Genomic DNA, 15958 nt, shown 5'->3' on the forward strand with positions numbered 1-15958 from the left:
TGCAATCTCTGAGGCCATGTCGTGGCTTGGGTATGTCCGGCAAGAAGCACCCCCAGGCAGCGTCCTGTCTTCCAATCTCTTCACGCTTCAGTTAGAGATAAGCTCCCAGAATTAGTATCCAAACACGTCCCACTTATAACCATATCTAACGATAAAACTAACCCTTGGTTCACAAGAAAGCATCTGCATATGAGAACGAAAAAAAAAAAAGACTGTACATAAGCGCAAAGCGCGAGAGTACGCCATGTGCCTGGGATAAATATAAAAACTACCTGAAATCATACTGTTCTGCTCTTTGTGACACAAAAGATAATTACTTTTCAGAAGACCTTCCTGCACAACTGCAGAATAATCCGAGTAAGTTCCGGAAAACAATAGGTCAGAAAAGTGTGAGCAATGATACTTTAATACATAACTACAACAACACCCCATACACCGATGCTGACAGTCCGATAGCATTTAACACGTTTTTCACAGCTGTTTTCACCAAAGAAGACAATTCTAACATCCCTTACGTACCTGATTTTTATTACCACTACATGATGCCAGTTGACATTACACTTGATGGCATCGTACATCTAATAAATAACCTTGAAGTGTCCTCCCCCCCCCCCCCCCCCCACTTCCTCCGGTGTTGACGAAATTAATTAAAAAATACTAAAAAATAGCATTTCCATCTCCAACTTCATCTTACGTTATCATCTATAGGCAGTCGTTATCACCAAGTGAGCTCCCCACTGATTGGGAAGTAGGAAAGGTGATACCGCTGTTCGAAAGTGGCAATAAACATTCGCACACAAATTATCGCCCCATCTCACTAACATGCATCTGCTGAAAAATGCTTGAACACATTATCGCATCCTATATCTACAAGCACCTGGAATCTAATCATTTTTTTCTTCCTCAAACAGCATGGATTTAGAAAAGGCTTTTCCTGTGAGTCGCAATTATTTCAACTCACTACTGACCTACATTACAACATGAACAAACCGATTGCATATTCCTGGACTTTGCTAAAGCATTTGATCGTGTAGCACATTGCCGACTAATATCTAAGCTTTCTGCGCTCAAATTAGATTCGCTAACCTTGTCATGGGTCCGTGACTTTCTTTCCAATTGCCAGAAGTTCACTATTGTTAGTAATTACTCCGCTCCTCCCTCCGACGTCAATCAGGTGTTCCGCAAGGAAGCGTCCTCAGTCCTTTACTCTTAATTTACATTAATGATCTGCCAAATAACATCTCATCTTGTATAGGCATATTTGCTGATGACTGCATAGTTTATCGTTCAATAAATGGTACTGATGTCCACCTTTCACTCCAAAATGACCTGGATCGCATTAACGATTCGTGTAAAACATGGCTAATGACTCTGAACATTTTAAAACGTAACACAATCTTTTTTTACCCCAAAATCAGCTTGTTCGCATTTTCCTTACAACATTAATAACAACACATTGGCTAGAACCACACGGTATAAGTACCTAGCTGTCCACCTCACACCAAATCTTTCTTGGGTTAATTATATAACCTCCATTTCTGCTAATGTTTCCAGATCATTAGGGTTTCTTCGCCGCAACCTACAAAACACTACCCCTCACGTGCGTAAACAAGCCATTTGTCAGACCGCAGTTAGAGTACCCTTCATCCATCCTGGTCACCTCATCAAAAATACTTAACAGACAAGCTAGAAGCGATCCAGAACAGAGCATGTCATTTTATTTCGCGGAATTACAATTATCAGTTCAGTGTAACCCAGTTGAAGCGTGACCTTTCACTCCACCCGCTGAAAACTCATTGAGACATAATCCTTTTATCTCACTTTCATAAATACGCCCATGCCCCTCGGTCGCCCCTACCACAATTACAACGTCCCTCTTACTTATCGCATAGATTACATAATAACTACAGCTGCACCCGCATTTACGGCACTACACATGCTTTTAACTTCTGGTCACTCCCGCGCGTCATCCGCCTGTGGAACGATCTTCCGGACTGCATCGTCCTACAGCGCAATCACGACATCTTTCGTGAACATCAGCTCAAACGCTTCATTGATAACACTAAGCACGTCCATTTGTTCTCATGATTCATACAACCTTTTTTTGGGGGAGCATTGTGCATAAAACTTTATGCATTTCCCTTATTTTGTTCCATGATGCGTAGTTGTCGTCTTGTACTTCATATCATCATTTCCGAATTGCAATATCTAGTAATTTTATATATGTGACCACTAGTTTTGTACTTACCTCTATCTTGCAGTTATGTTTTTTGATTGTTATCCTAATATGTATTGACTTTTATATTTGACCCCCCTTACACTATGCCTCTGATGAGGCCTGTAAGGTATTTGTATATAAATAAATAATATCTGAGCGGTGAGTGCAATAGTCTTCTTGTACAGTTTATGTATCTTGTGATGTCCAATATATTGGACATAGGGCCTCAAGCACAAGTCCACAATGAAATAAACATGCAATTTATTGTCGTTACATCAAAAGAGGTGATAAGTGGCTACGTTTATAGCACTAATACCATTGTTTTGCTATATACCGGGTGTTTTTTTAAAGTTGCCTGTGGCAGATATCGCAATTTTAGTTCATGAGCTGGTATACTCGAAGAGGCAGACATTACTTGCAAATAAAAAAACTTAAACATAAATTCACTAATTAAGTTTCTAACTAATTACCTTATGGCCCATATTGCAATTTACAAATTCTAGCCATGGAGTTTGCAAGGCCACTTGGAACGGATCCTCAGGATGACACCTGTTTCGAGATATTCTTTAACTTTGCGGAGAAATGCATTGGTGTTACAGTTACTTTTGTGCTTTAATGTATAAAATGACATTTTGTTAAGAAAGTAACTGGTACGCCAATGCGTTCCACATAAATAAAGGCCACAAGGGCTTGAATGGATGCCAGCTCTGGAGTTGATCGCACTGAGCAACCAAAGAGACCAGAGAAGAATCGGAAGAATGTCTGGAAGATGGACAGCTGAAGCTAAATCTCGTCATCACAGAGCAGCAGAGAGAGCCCATCTGAAGGAAGAAGGTCGCAAGGTTTCATTGCATGCAAATACATCCTTTGCAACAGTAGTAAGCATGTTTGGAAACAATCAAGTTCATTTTTATCTTTTTTTTTTTTTTCAATTTTAGGCTGTTTTCACTGCTTGTGCAAAAAAAAAAAAAAAATTCCTGTACATAATGCGACTCTCTCTCAGCGAAATTTTGCATGCACATGTGCATTACAGGAAACCATTCATCAATGTTCTCGATAATGATAGTTGAGATTACAAATTTTTCTTTAAATAATCTAAACAAAAATTAATTTACGAGCTTATTTACAATTTGCTGTCTATAAGGTGCAACATGGGCTGTTTTTTAACACTCTCCTAGGCCTGGTATGAAGCCTAAACCTTGCAGAAGAGACTATACTTCCACTTTCAGGGGGCACGGAAAAATGACGAGATAATATATTGAGTAACTAAAACTAGGGGTGTTCAAATAGCGTAATTTTCTGATCAAATGCGAATATGTATTCGAGAAAAACAACCTCTGAATATTGAAGAGTATATTTTATCATTTCTAAACAAGGTGAAATATTAATTTTGCATGGGGTGAGCTTGGCAACAACTGCATCACTTCATATGTCAGTGTAATGCTATTTGCACTTGAACATCCGGTTAACTGTGCAGCTTGTAAATGAGAACTTATTTCATTTGCTTCAAGTGACCATTCACATTCCGCTTCCATTCACTGGTGTCACAAGTAAACAGATTCGCAACTATAACAGAGCTGATTACGATAGCATTAATGCCGAACTGCAAGTGCTTTCTGATAACATCCTGATGCCCTTCTTTCACCTCGGCAGTAATGAAACAAGATATAGCACCTGACCAGATCCACATAAAGTATTGTGTTCGTTGATGGACATAAAAGTGTGACATACTACAGCTCCCCGCACATTGTTTCAATGAAATGTAAACATGGCGAGACTGGCTAAATAATAAATTGCTTTGCCTAAATCATGAGAACAGGTTCATAGGCTACCCATAAACAAGGCATTCTTATTGCATGACAGGAAATTATTGAGCAGCAGTAATCTGACACATGCGTGCGCTCATGAATTTGTGCCCTTGTGAAACAACCATGCCCCCCCTCTCCTATAGCACACTCATTCAGAACAGTCCTCACTTGCATTGGTCTTTCTTCCCTGCGACTTCAATAAATATTGTTATCACTCATATTTAAAAAGAAATTAATATTCGACAATTTCGAACAGTGAATTCTCAAATTAAATTGGTGGGACTAATCAATTTGCATTTAGAATTTTGAATATTTGTACACCCCCATTAAAAATGTATTCAAAAGTTTAAGATTAGACTCTATATTCTGCATAAATTTAAACCAGTTGGCTTTATCATTAATGAAAATGTATCTCTGAGGAGCATCTCCTCTTAACAAATCCAACTGATTATGCACAACCCATGGAAACAAGGCAGTTTATTTTTGGCAGGCAGAGTTCATTAGGCATATAACTTCCAAAAATTTTAAACCACAGGACTACACCAGATGTCAGCAGGCTAACTACATGTGAAAAGAGACAGAACACAGCACTAACTGTTTTGATTCTCAAAATGAGAAAATATATACTACTAGAAAGCAACAAAAACTAAACATGCAAAACAGCATCTAAAGCATGCTTACTAGGACGACAAATAGACTAGTTATTTTTAATGTGAAACGACTCGCTGCACACTCACACAACCCATACCTTTCAAGCCAATAAATATTTTTCATATGCATTCATTACAATAGTGCTTCTTTATTGCCACTTTGTCAAATGAAGGGTGACAGCCGTACATGCCACAATGTATTGCCAAATTGCTGCCGGTCTTCGTTTTGAAAGCTGTTGCCTTGCTCATGATGCTTGTCATAAATGCCAGCATCCTGTCTGCTCCACATATGTTCCACAAGAAAGCAGTAATTCATATATGACATATATATGACTGCCTGTTACTGATTATGCCTGCTATGAACACAGTTCACAAAGCTTGCAGCAAATTGATCAGATGACTAGCCCAAACCTACACACTTCCTGAGTTCTATTAATTTCACTCATACAAATACAGGCAAGAGCTATACTGAGACACTTGCCCAGTCAAAGTGACAACACAAAACACAAGATGCTGAAGTAGTTTATTTTCAAAAAACAATTAATTGCAGCATAAAAATAACAAACCTCTTCAGTGACAACTGCTTAACCAGACCGTATTTTACAGAACTGCTCAGCTTACCATAGTAATCCACAGAGCTATTTCGTACTTGTTTGAGATGGTGATGACGGTCCTTGCTCTGCAGTATCAAGCTGCTTGAGAAGACGAAATAAAGCTGCTGCTTCCCTGATTCGGCTGAACTCTATGCAAAAGGCCTGAACTTCAATGAAGAGATCCTATAGAAAAGAAAAGGCAGGTTTCAAACATCTAGCATGTCTGCATGAGACATAAGACATACCAGTGCCTAACACAGGTACAACATAATATAGTGAAAACGTCACCGATGTAAATTAGGATGCACAATTTAAAAATGCCCACAATAGAAGTCCATGTGTTTGTTCACATGCTTGATTCAAAAGCTAGTAATCTATCAAAATAGCAAATTCAAAATTTTTTAATTCACAGTAGCAGCCTTGTAAATTGGAATAATTCATGCCAAAGCACTGGACTTCAAGGCAGAAGTGCTACAAAAAAGGATAAAGTGGTTACTATAACACCTAGTATGTTCTCATTATCTAATTCACCCACTGCAGTGGTTCGATGGTCTGCTACAGTGCAGAAGAAGGTTGCGAGGTAAAACCTGGTGGTGGCTGCATTACTTGTGTACAGAAAAACACACGTCATGTTCTCAGTACATACGATTTCTCCGAAAATAGTTTTTCTTGTATGTTTTTTTTTTAACATCCAGTTCAAAGATTGAAGTGTACACTCACTCACATACACGTCGGAACACCCAAGGTGGCCAAAATTAATTCTGAGTCCACCAGTACAATATGCAGGCAAATCATGTTTTGCATTGTGTAAAACCTCGTAGAGTATAAAGAGACACTAAAGAGAAATATAAGGTTAAGCTGTGTAGGTAAATTACACTTCTGCACTATTTATTTGCAAAATAAAAAAAAAAGGCGGAACTTTGGTCATTTTCTTTGATAGTAACCAATATTTTGCCACCAAATAAATGAGAGTGCTTGAGGATCATTCCACACCCATTGATCCAGACCATGCGCTCAACCATCTTCGATTCCTAAAAAAAAATCATGGCTTATTGCGTTACTTTGACAAACAATAACCCAGCTTGGTTCTGGCGAAAAATTTTTTTCGCGCCGTGGCCACCATCTTAAATTTGCAAGCGGCCACAAAACCTAGTCTAAAAAAAATTTGGTAAAAAAATAAGCATTTTTACCAATGACTAGGAAACATTTTTCATACATTAAAAAAGATGTTTTTCTTATATATATGAACTTGAACTGAATTTGTTTTACTTTTTTTTAAATATAAAACACGGAAGGAGGTACAAAAAAAAATGGAAATTCGAAATTTTTAATAAAATTTTATGTTCTCACAATAGTCATTCCACCTATTTCTCCATGTTGTCCAGAAGGTGAAGAAGCCGATAAAAATGTTTCATAGATGAAAAAACATTACGTGTCAGTACCTTTATATAGTCAGTACCTGAGCACAGTACCTGTGCTCAGGTACTGACCATATAGAGAGTCTGCTCTGGGATGCACTGCACCTTGAAATTGAGGAAGAAGAAACTATGCAGGTACAACAGTGGATCAGTGGTGTACGGTGTCAGCTAGAGACAATTATTTTAAATTTAGAAGACTTCTGTGAAAAATTTGCGGAGATGCTCAAGCACCTAAATATTCATCACTTTGTGAGCAAGCAACAAGCAAAGTACATACTTGTGAGAGTTGAAAGCAAACATTAAAAAAGACGAGGCAATCGCACTCATGGACTTTGCAGAGAACTACAGTTTTATTGTTCAAGACGCCCCGCAATCATACTACTGGGTAAATACGCAGGCCACGTTGCACCCAATTGTCATTTGCTTCCGTTCACGAGAGAACAGTGCAGACATTTCAGTGCAGTCGTTTGTTGTGATTTCAGGGGCCGTATTCTGAAACGTTCGCCTAGGTGAAATTTCTTTTTTTCGCTTTCAGGCGTGCGCTGATTGGCTGTTTTAGCAAAATTAGATGAGCTGATTGGGTGGTTGAGCCCGGCGTCATTCAATTTTGCTCAACCAGCCAACCAGCGCGCACGCTGATTTCGCCTAGGCGAAATTTTGCCTAGGCGAACGTTTCAGAATACGGCCCCCGACTGCCTAGAACACAACACAGTTGCTGTCTGGTCATGTCAGAAAGAAATGCTGAAGAAGTTGAAAAATGATCTACCAGAAGTTAAGAAAATTCATTACTTATCCGATGGTGCGGCTTCTCAGTACAAGAATAAAAAGAACGTCATGAACCTCTGCTACCATAAAAACGATTTCCATTTTTCACCGGAATGGAATTTTTTTGCCACCTCACATGGCAAGAGTGCTTGCGACGGCATTGGTGGAACTGTGAAGTGCTTGGCAGCAAGAGCAAGTATCCAGAGGTCATACAAAGATCAAATACTGACCCCCTATGAGCTGTTTACATGGGCGGAGAGAACTATCAAGCGTGTCGTAGCCCTCTGGGTACCCCAAGAAATTATTCAGCAAAACGAAGCTGACCTCACTGGGCGGTTTGCAAGAGCGCTACCATTGAAAGGAATACGGAGGTTTCACCACATCAAGCCTTTATCCCTCTCAACGATGCACACGGGACTTTCGTCCTACTCAGCAACCCAAGAGACCCAAGATCTGAATGAACACGGCAGTGAAGTTTTCAAAAGCAAAATATGAAGAGCTTCCACTTGGAGCACGGTGCAGTGTTTTTTATGGGCCTCCTTGACGTCGGCTCTAGCGTGCACTGCAGTGAAGAGCAAGCACGAAGCAACGCTGGCGTTGAACGCAAGGACTCAATTTCCAGGACTATTTTTTTGCTTAAAACAAAAATTGTTCTGATTAAACTTTCAGAAATAAATGCCATTGAATTGTACTGTGTAACTTACTATCTTTCATATTTTTATTTGGACCACCTCACTATGCAATTGACAGCTGAATATGCCTCAAAAAGGAAATTTTTTCAAGTTTGCAATTTTTTCGCACACACGCGTACTGTTTTTTCATCTCTGAAACATTTTTATCGGCTTCTTCACCTTCTGGACAACATGGAGAAATAGCTGGAATGACTACTGTGAGAACATAAAATTTTATAAAAAATTTCGAATTTCCACTTTTTTGTACCTTCTTCCGTGTTTTATATTTAAACAAAATCAAAACAAATTCAGTTCAAGTTGATATATATAAGAAAAACAATCTCTTTTACATGTATGAAAAAAAGTTTCCTAGTCATTGGTAAAAATGCTTATTTTTTAACATTTTTTTTTGTTACACTAGGTTTTGTGACCGCTTGCAAAGTTAAGATGGCGGCCACGGCACGAAAAATTTTTTTTTCACCAAAACCACGCTGGGTTATTGTTTGTCAAAGTAACGCAATAAGCCATGATTTTTTAAAAAGAAATCGAAGATGGTCGAGTGCAAAGTCTGGATCAGTTGGCGTGGAATGACCCTTCACCCACTAAACTGGTTTAGTGTTGCTCTTAAGTGTCCATTTAACACAAAAATGACATAGAGGAGTGGTACTACCATAAATGAAAAGTGAAATGGAGATGGAATGGAAAAGTACTTGTTTACCTTGGCTCAGCTGCACAAAAAAGAAACCAAGGTAGCCAAAACTTTCAGAGCACCATGACATCCCTCATAGCCCACAGTCAGCTTAGAACCTTAAGCACCGAAAATTATTGTCTCATTCTAGGAACTGCAGTAAAGTTAAACAGGTGGTGCTACAGCACCATTTCACTGACTTGTTTTTCAATGTTATACAATAGACTCTCCAGTAATTCTGTTAACTCTCAGATAAATATTTTACTGATTACTGAGATTTTACTGAGATAAATAGTTCACTGATTAAGTGTTTTTTCAGCAAGCTAAACGTTTGGTACAATAACAGGGCCTGCATTCAAAAAACTTCTTATATAAATGCATTTTCTCACTGCCAGCACCTACACACAGGCTCCAGCCACTCTTGAAGACAGCGCTATGTTCAGTCTTCCATCTTTACTTGGTCCTTCGTTTTATGTGCCCTCTCTTCGCCAACTCATCTGCTAACTATTATTCCTAAATCCTGATTATAACAAAACGATCACCTCGGCAATAGTCTGCCAGAGATTGCACCCAGGTAAGATATGTTTTGTCACTACAGGCCCAGATGTCCAAGGTTTCTTTGTGTCTACTGTATGATGGAAAACAATTACCTGCAAGAAACCTTGAGTAAATTCATAATTTGTCTGGTGTGTAGATCATCGAGTGGCAACACATGGAGGAGAATAAATCTTAGGCATTTACACAAAAGAAAATTTTAAATTACAAACACACATACACACCCAAAATAAATAAAAAAAACATAAATGGAAATTTATACAGTTAAACCTTGATATAACGAATGTGGTAAAATCGACAATGTGCTTTGTTATATCGAAACTTCGTTTGGAATTCGACCTTTTATGCAAATTAGTCATAGATAAATTTTTCATATACGGAATGGGTCGCGAAATTTTGCGAGTCATCGGACAATCGGAAAAAGCAAATTTGAATGAGAAAATATTCACTTTTTTTGTTTAAATTTGAGCCATGATAAAAGATACGGTTTGATACCGTGCCGACGATATCTTCACATAGGCGGTATGAAGCGAGGCCAGCCACACTCCCGCATCTACTCAGACCCCGCGGCTAATGTCGTGGTGGAATGACACTATCATGAAAAGCGCCGGCAGCAGGGAGCGAATGGTTCGTCTGCCCCTTGCTGCAATGCGTTTTCGAAACTCAAGATTACGCAACCTCCAGTACTAAATGTGCCAGAAAATAGTGCACACGATGCCACGCCCATCTCAGCACGTCCACTCTCTTCACACGCAGTAGATTACCTCTAAAACAATGCGTGCGGGCTGCATATGCGCTCAGCCGTGCTGAAAGCTAGTGCAGCCACGGCAGCGCTAGAAAAGGAGACGTGGGACAACTTTAGGAACAACCTACCCCCCCCCCCCCCTCGGGGGCACTTGATCGCGTTACCGGGAGCTCGCTACCCTTCCTACCTTTCCCCTTGCTCACACATGAAGACAGCGCTCATCAAGCCACAATCCTTCTCGGCTCACCCCTCGCACGCTTTTACTCGCACTCAAAGTATACAGCGCACAGATTTTATCGCACTTTATACGGAATGTGACGCTGCTCCGCATCGGCTGTTGCTCTTGGTCGTGCGGCGTGCGATTTGACATGTGCGTGTTTACAAGCAGCTGCTTGTACTTCCAAGCATTTGACTCATTATCCGCGGAAGTTTCCATTTAGTGTCTCGGTATTCCTTCGTGGCAGCAGTGAAATTTCATTATATTGAAATCATGTATAAACACACCTCGTTATATATTGAGGTTCTAAGTACATGGTGTTGTATGGACAAGAAGTTATAAAAAGTTAAATAATTTGCTATATCGAGGTTTAACCTGTATATGCTATAAAATCTTTAAAGTGTTCACAATTGAGTGAAATTGTCCAGCCTATGTACTGCCATGCATAAAGCCCACCCTTAGCTACAAAGCCACTTACCTGTACATTAATAATCTTGTTTCTGATGAGAGACTGGAGAAACACACAAACCAGTCGCACTAGTCTATTTTGCATGTAGCGATCCTTGATAGTCTCACAAGTCGATATGCAGTTTGAGATATACAGATGTACAAATTCTGTAGGGAGCTCCACAGCCTGCATGGATGGTCAACAGAAATGCTTTAATACATTGATACTGTATTTACTCTAATCGAAATAGATACTTTTCCAAAAGAGGCATATTGAAACTTGTGGTTTGGTTCAGATTCGAAGATATGGTGCAGACTGCAAACCACAGGTCACACAAGCAATTGCCTGGCAAGATGAGAGCTAATTTGGCAAGCCATCGAAAGCCAGAAGATGCCAGGCATACATTACATTTTCTTCAAAAAAGCATGGTAGCCAATAAGCAACTAGAAGTGAGCAAGGAATATGAGTAATTGTGTGAGCAAGTAAGCTCGGTGCAGTGTCATTGCTTTAATAAATCTACTTTGTGGTGCCCAAGGTTGGTGCTTTTTATGGTCTTTATTTAAACTGCTTGCGCTTGAGGATATAGTTTTCTTTCTTCTACTGTCCATTCCTTGAGTATTTGGGCACTATCATTTGACATTTTCAGTAAGTCTTTATTCCATCTTGTAGTTGTACACAGTTGCAGATCTAAAGCCTAAATGTAATATGAGGGAGTGCCCAAAAATAACCATATTGTTTTTTACCTGCATGAAGGCTTTGAAGCTTTTAAATGTAACGCTATCCACCACATCAATGCGCCAAGCACCATAGCTCAAAGTTTAATTGCTCATTTACCGATTTTTTATGGCTGAGCACACAAAATGAGCCGAGAAGGTGCTTGAAATAGTGTTTTCTTACAATGGCTTGTTCTTTGCTTAGTTTCTGCATTTATCGTTCTGAACAGTCTCATGTCGACTTCCCATAATAATTTTCAGCTTTTTCATGGCAAGAAACTGACAGGAACCAGTTTTCTGACCTGATGGGTACCCATGAAATACTTTCTCTAGTAGTTCATTATCAGTTTCTCTAGAAATAATCTGCCAATGTCTACTTGCATGACCGTCATTATAAGGTTACACCTTTAGAAATACCATTCAAGGATTTTCAACATCACTTGATTCAACACTGAAATTTTGAACTTTGCATCATTCCTGCTCATTGACAGTCAATGTCATGCTTGCTTTTGAACTATAATTTCACCTCCTTTGATGCGCATGAAACAATTCAGAGGCATGGCAATCATGTTCTTCTTTGGCTTTGTAAATGCGCATCAATCACCTCACATTAGGTTTAATGTTGACGGAAAAACATTGTTTCATGGTAGAATTGCAGAGATTGATCAGAAAATTCCAAAACATTGTGCTCACATGCTTTAACTAAAGTACCCCTAAACAGCTTGTTATAGACTGTGTTATATTTTTTTTACCATAGCAAATTAATTTCGCACTGCAATCTCAATATAACAATGTTTTTACATACCATATTTATTTGATTACGAGGCGGTCACAATTATGAGACGAGGGTGCAGTTGGAGGAAACAAGGAAAAAGAAACACTTAAGTATGCACACTAATATAAGGCGATATTGCCACATGGTGTGGCAGAGCAAGGGACTGAAGAGGAGGAGAACGAGGTTCGTCTTGGCATCACGCGTCGACGCTTACGCTTAGTAAGTTCCAACCTACTTCGGACCTTACAGAGCATTGCAGCAAATTAGTGACGTGAATTATGAAGTCCTTCCTGACGGAAGCCAGCCTCCCCGACGTCGACAACCGCAATCTGAGATTGTGCACGTTGTGCGGTTTAAACTGTACTATAGCCCCTAATAGCCGACGTTTTCAGCAGCTTATGTTAGTTTTTGTTGCTTCTCGTCGCTCAGTGACTTGTGACTATATCACACACCACAGTGATTGTGACTATGTATAACCTTTATGTTCGTCCTAGGCCATCTTGGCCTTATCATAGCAAGCCTATGTTTTCCTTCGTTCTTTTTTTTTTTTTCAATTTATATATATATATATTGTGAGCGCTAACTCTGCAGTTTATCATTGTCTTCATGTGTCGTCTTCATTTTTTTTTTTTTTTGGAGAAGGGGGTAATGCCACATGGTGTGGCAGAGCAAGCGGCTGAAGAAAAGGAGAACGAGGTTCGTCTTGGCATTGCACGTCAACGCTTGCACTTACTGAAGTGCTAACGCCTGGAGACTAACTCAGTGTGTACTTTATCAGGGTATACGTGACAATACATAGCCAACAAATTATTCAGACTCAGCACAGATAGTCCAAAATACTGAATTACTAACACAGCCACAATGCAAAACAGTGACCATGAAATGGGGGGAAGGGAGCTTCAACAAGTAGAATGCGGGTTATATGCAAATGTCGCCTTTAGGTGTGGCTTCACGACAGCGCGAAATCCATCTTAAGGCCGACCACCATAAAGTGAAGTTTCAGGATAAATTTTGCACAGCGGAAAATCCAGTGCAAAGTGCCACCGCATATTCGTCACACCACACTCCATGCAACCAAAAGTGGGCGAATGCCACCGACTGTCGCCAACGCAGCTCGTGATGAGTCGTTGTGGCCAGACGAGCTAGACTCTGAAAGCAACGTGTGACCAACTTTTGTGCTATGGTTCAGGTTAGCACCACAGCTCACACCCATAACACACCCCACCACATGGCAATGGGAGGCAGCGCCGTCCAGCTACGACTCGACGGACCAGCTCAACCTAGTCAACCGAGTGAGAAGGGCAGCTAAGGCCGCTGGACTCCTGGACTGAGGGGACCACCCACTGCATAGCGGAGGAGCTACCTACGCTCGCGCGCTCTTTTGCATAAAGTTTATTCTCTCTCTCTCGTGTGCTATGGTCCGATTGGCCTGCACTCCCCGCTACGCACGACCACTTCCAGTGGCGGCGTTCACTGGCCGTAGAATATCTGGCGAGAGCTGATCGGTAATGAACACATCGTGCGACTGACGGCCGTCGCCAAGCAGCAGACGCTGAAAGTTTGTGGCTTCCTTGCTCCATGGAGGTCAGCCTTTATAGTGTGACTTCATGGCATTGCGGCGTGCGCTGCTGTAAAGCCACACTATCAAAATTTGCGCTGCCGTGAAGGCACACCTGAAGGTAAAATTTTGATGTAATCCGCACACTGCCTTTACTGTTCCTCGCAAAGGCGGGATACCTAAAGGCAAAATTTTGACATAATCCGCACACTGCCTTTACTGTTCCTTGCAAAGGCGGGATACCTAAAGGCAAAATTTTGACGTAATCTGCACACTGCCTTTACTGTTCCTTGCAAAGGCGGGATACCTAAAGGCAAAATTTTGACATAATCCGCACACTGCCTTTACTGTTCCTCGCATATAAGGCGGGATGACTTCGAGGCTTAGGATTCTGGGAAAAAAACCTCACCTTACATTCAAAAAAAAAAAAAAATTACTCCATCTCCCGCTAAAGGGAACCATGTGTGGTTGCGAAACAGCGGGGAGATGGTTAGCTAGAGCGGGAGATGGTTTCGCGGCAGCGGCCCGAGCGCTAATCGCAGCGCTGCACAGGAGAGAATGAGGCGCGTGCGCTCCGTCATTTTCATACCGCGGAACTACCGTGGCGCCCCCAGCGGAGTATGCAGCTGTCGCACCACCTGTCGTGCGCGCCGCTCCGGATTCCTAGAGGAGAGAAAGGGGGGAGCGTAGGAGAGGAGAGAGGGGGGAGGGGACGTGCATGCACTGTGGGGATGTGGGACGCGGGCGCCGCTCCGTACAGTAGAGGATTCCTAGAGGAGAGAAAGGGGGGAGCGTAGTAGAGGAGGGGACGCGCATGCACTTTGGGACGCCGTGGGATGCAGGAGGGACGAACAAAGCCCCCACCATAAGCTGCTTCGCATCTAAAAATAAATACGGTATTGCACACACGCTATGGTAACTTCCATGCAAAGGCTGATGCAGACATAGAAAGCGAACATCAGCGCTGTGACACCTAATGCTACTAGATTACGAGACCAGTTTTAAAGAACTGTCTTGGAGCAAAATGGAAATGTGGCCCGTTTCTGTTGCCTGCTGCACCTGTTGCCTGCTGCACCTGCCAAGAAGATTCATATGTGCCACCACAATACAGCAGACTCAGCAGAGAAGTTACATATGGCATGGCCTCCAAGAGTGGTGCTCATCAGTCAAAAAATCCCTTTCCATTGAGAGATGACACCTGGCTGCAGCTAATGTGCAGCTTTGAAGCATGTGCACAATCTCAGAGGCCACGTGGCATGCAACACCTCTCTCGTTTACTATGCGATTGCATGCACTACGAATCTCACTGGAAGGCATAGCAGGCAATAACAACAAATAGTTAGTTAAGCAAGTGACATTGAACTACAAGTGTTGTTGCCATCCACCATGCTTTTGGGAATAACCCAAACAGATGACACCAAACTGCAGGCCGAGCTTTTCCATCATGTCATTATCTTCTCAATTTATACTGAAATCTTTCTGATGCTTATGAACAACATGTTGAAAAACAGGACCTGTTACATGGACAATAGAAATTTACTTGCTCTGCTAAACAAAGCAACCTTACAATATTATTTAACACTTCCCTTCCAGCTACAAGTGCAACAGTGTTAATACTTCAGTCTGGCTGTATTGGGCCTCATTCACACATCCATCGTCCATCCAGTCTAATCATTGTCATGGGGAAAAAAAAAAACATGCCAGCAACACAACAAAGTAGTGTTCAAACAGGTGACGGTGGTGGTGCAACTGGCTGGTGCATATGTTGCTACGATGTTGACCAAATGCAACAGTGATGCGATAGCTAGCCCACATGCCAGGTCGGTGCCACAAATTTGACAGCGTGTCACCACTGTACCCGCGGGAGCGAACCTTGCGCGTGGTAGTGCACACGCTCGAGCGGGAAAGCACGAGGTGGTCGGTGTCGCAAGTGCAGTGGAGAGGAAGGCGAAGAGTACACATTGACGGAAGCAGACGAAATGGAGAAACGGAACAGGGAAGACGTGTTGGTTAGGTTAGGTTAAGTTAGGTTAGGTTTGGGTAGCCAATAAACTGTCGGAGGGACCCAGTCTAGTGTCAACACCCGAGGGACTTCGAAATGACATGCCGCTTGCTCTCTTCTCTCAGCAGACGCAC

The 15958-nt window shown here is 41.4% G+C and overlaps 1 protein-coding gene across 2 annotated transcripts in view; it reads right to left on the reverse strand.

The window, feature by feature from the left end:
* Positions 1-2801: 2801 nt before the first annotated feature.
* The window catches only part of LOC119463882 (CCR4-NOT transcription complex subunit 11-like), a 43481-nt gene continuing 30324 nt past the window's right edge, over positions 2802-15958 (reverse strand). Inside the window, exons 12-14 of one of the 2 annotated variants that reach the window (XM_049668508.1) lie at positions 10807-10962; positions 5298-5452; positions 2802-3039 (exon numbers count right to left, since the gene is read on the reverse strand). In XM_049668508.1, the coding sequence (XP_049524465.1) occupies positions 5315-5452; positions 10807-10962 (294 nt within the window). In that variant the 3' untranslated portion in view covers positions 2802-3039; positions 5298-5314. Of the gene's footprint in view, positions 3040-5182; positions 5453-10806; positions 10963-15958 lie in introns of those variants that run through there. The other variant, XM_037724706.2, reaches the window with a different exon arrangement.

This window comes from Dermacentor silvarum, chromosome 1, assembly GCF_013339745.2.
Source record: "Dermacentor silvarum isolate Dsil-2018 chromosome 1, BIME_Dsil_1.4, whole genome shotgun sequence".
In the NCBI taxonomy this organism is placed as follows: Eukaryota; Metazoa; Arthropoda; class Arachnida; order Ixodida; family Ixodidae; genus Dermacentor; species Dermacentor silvarum.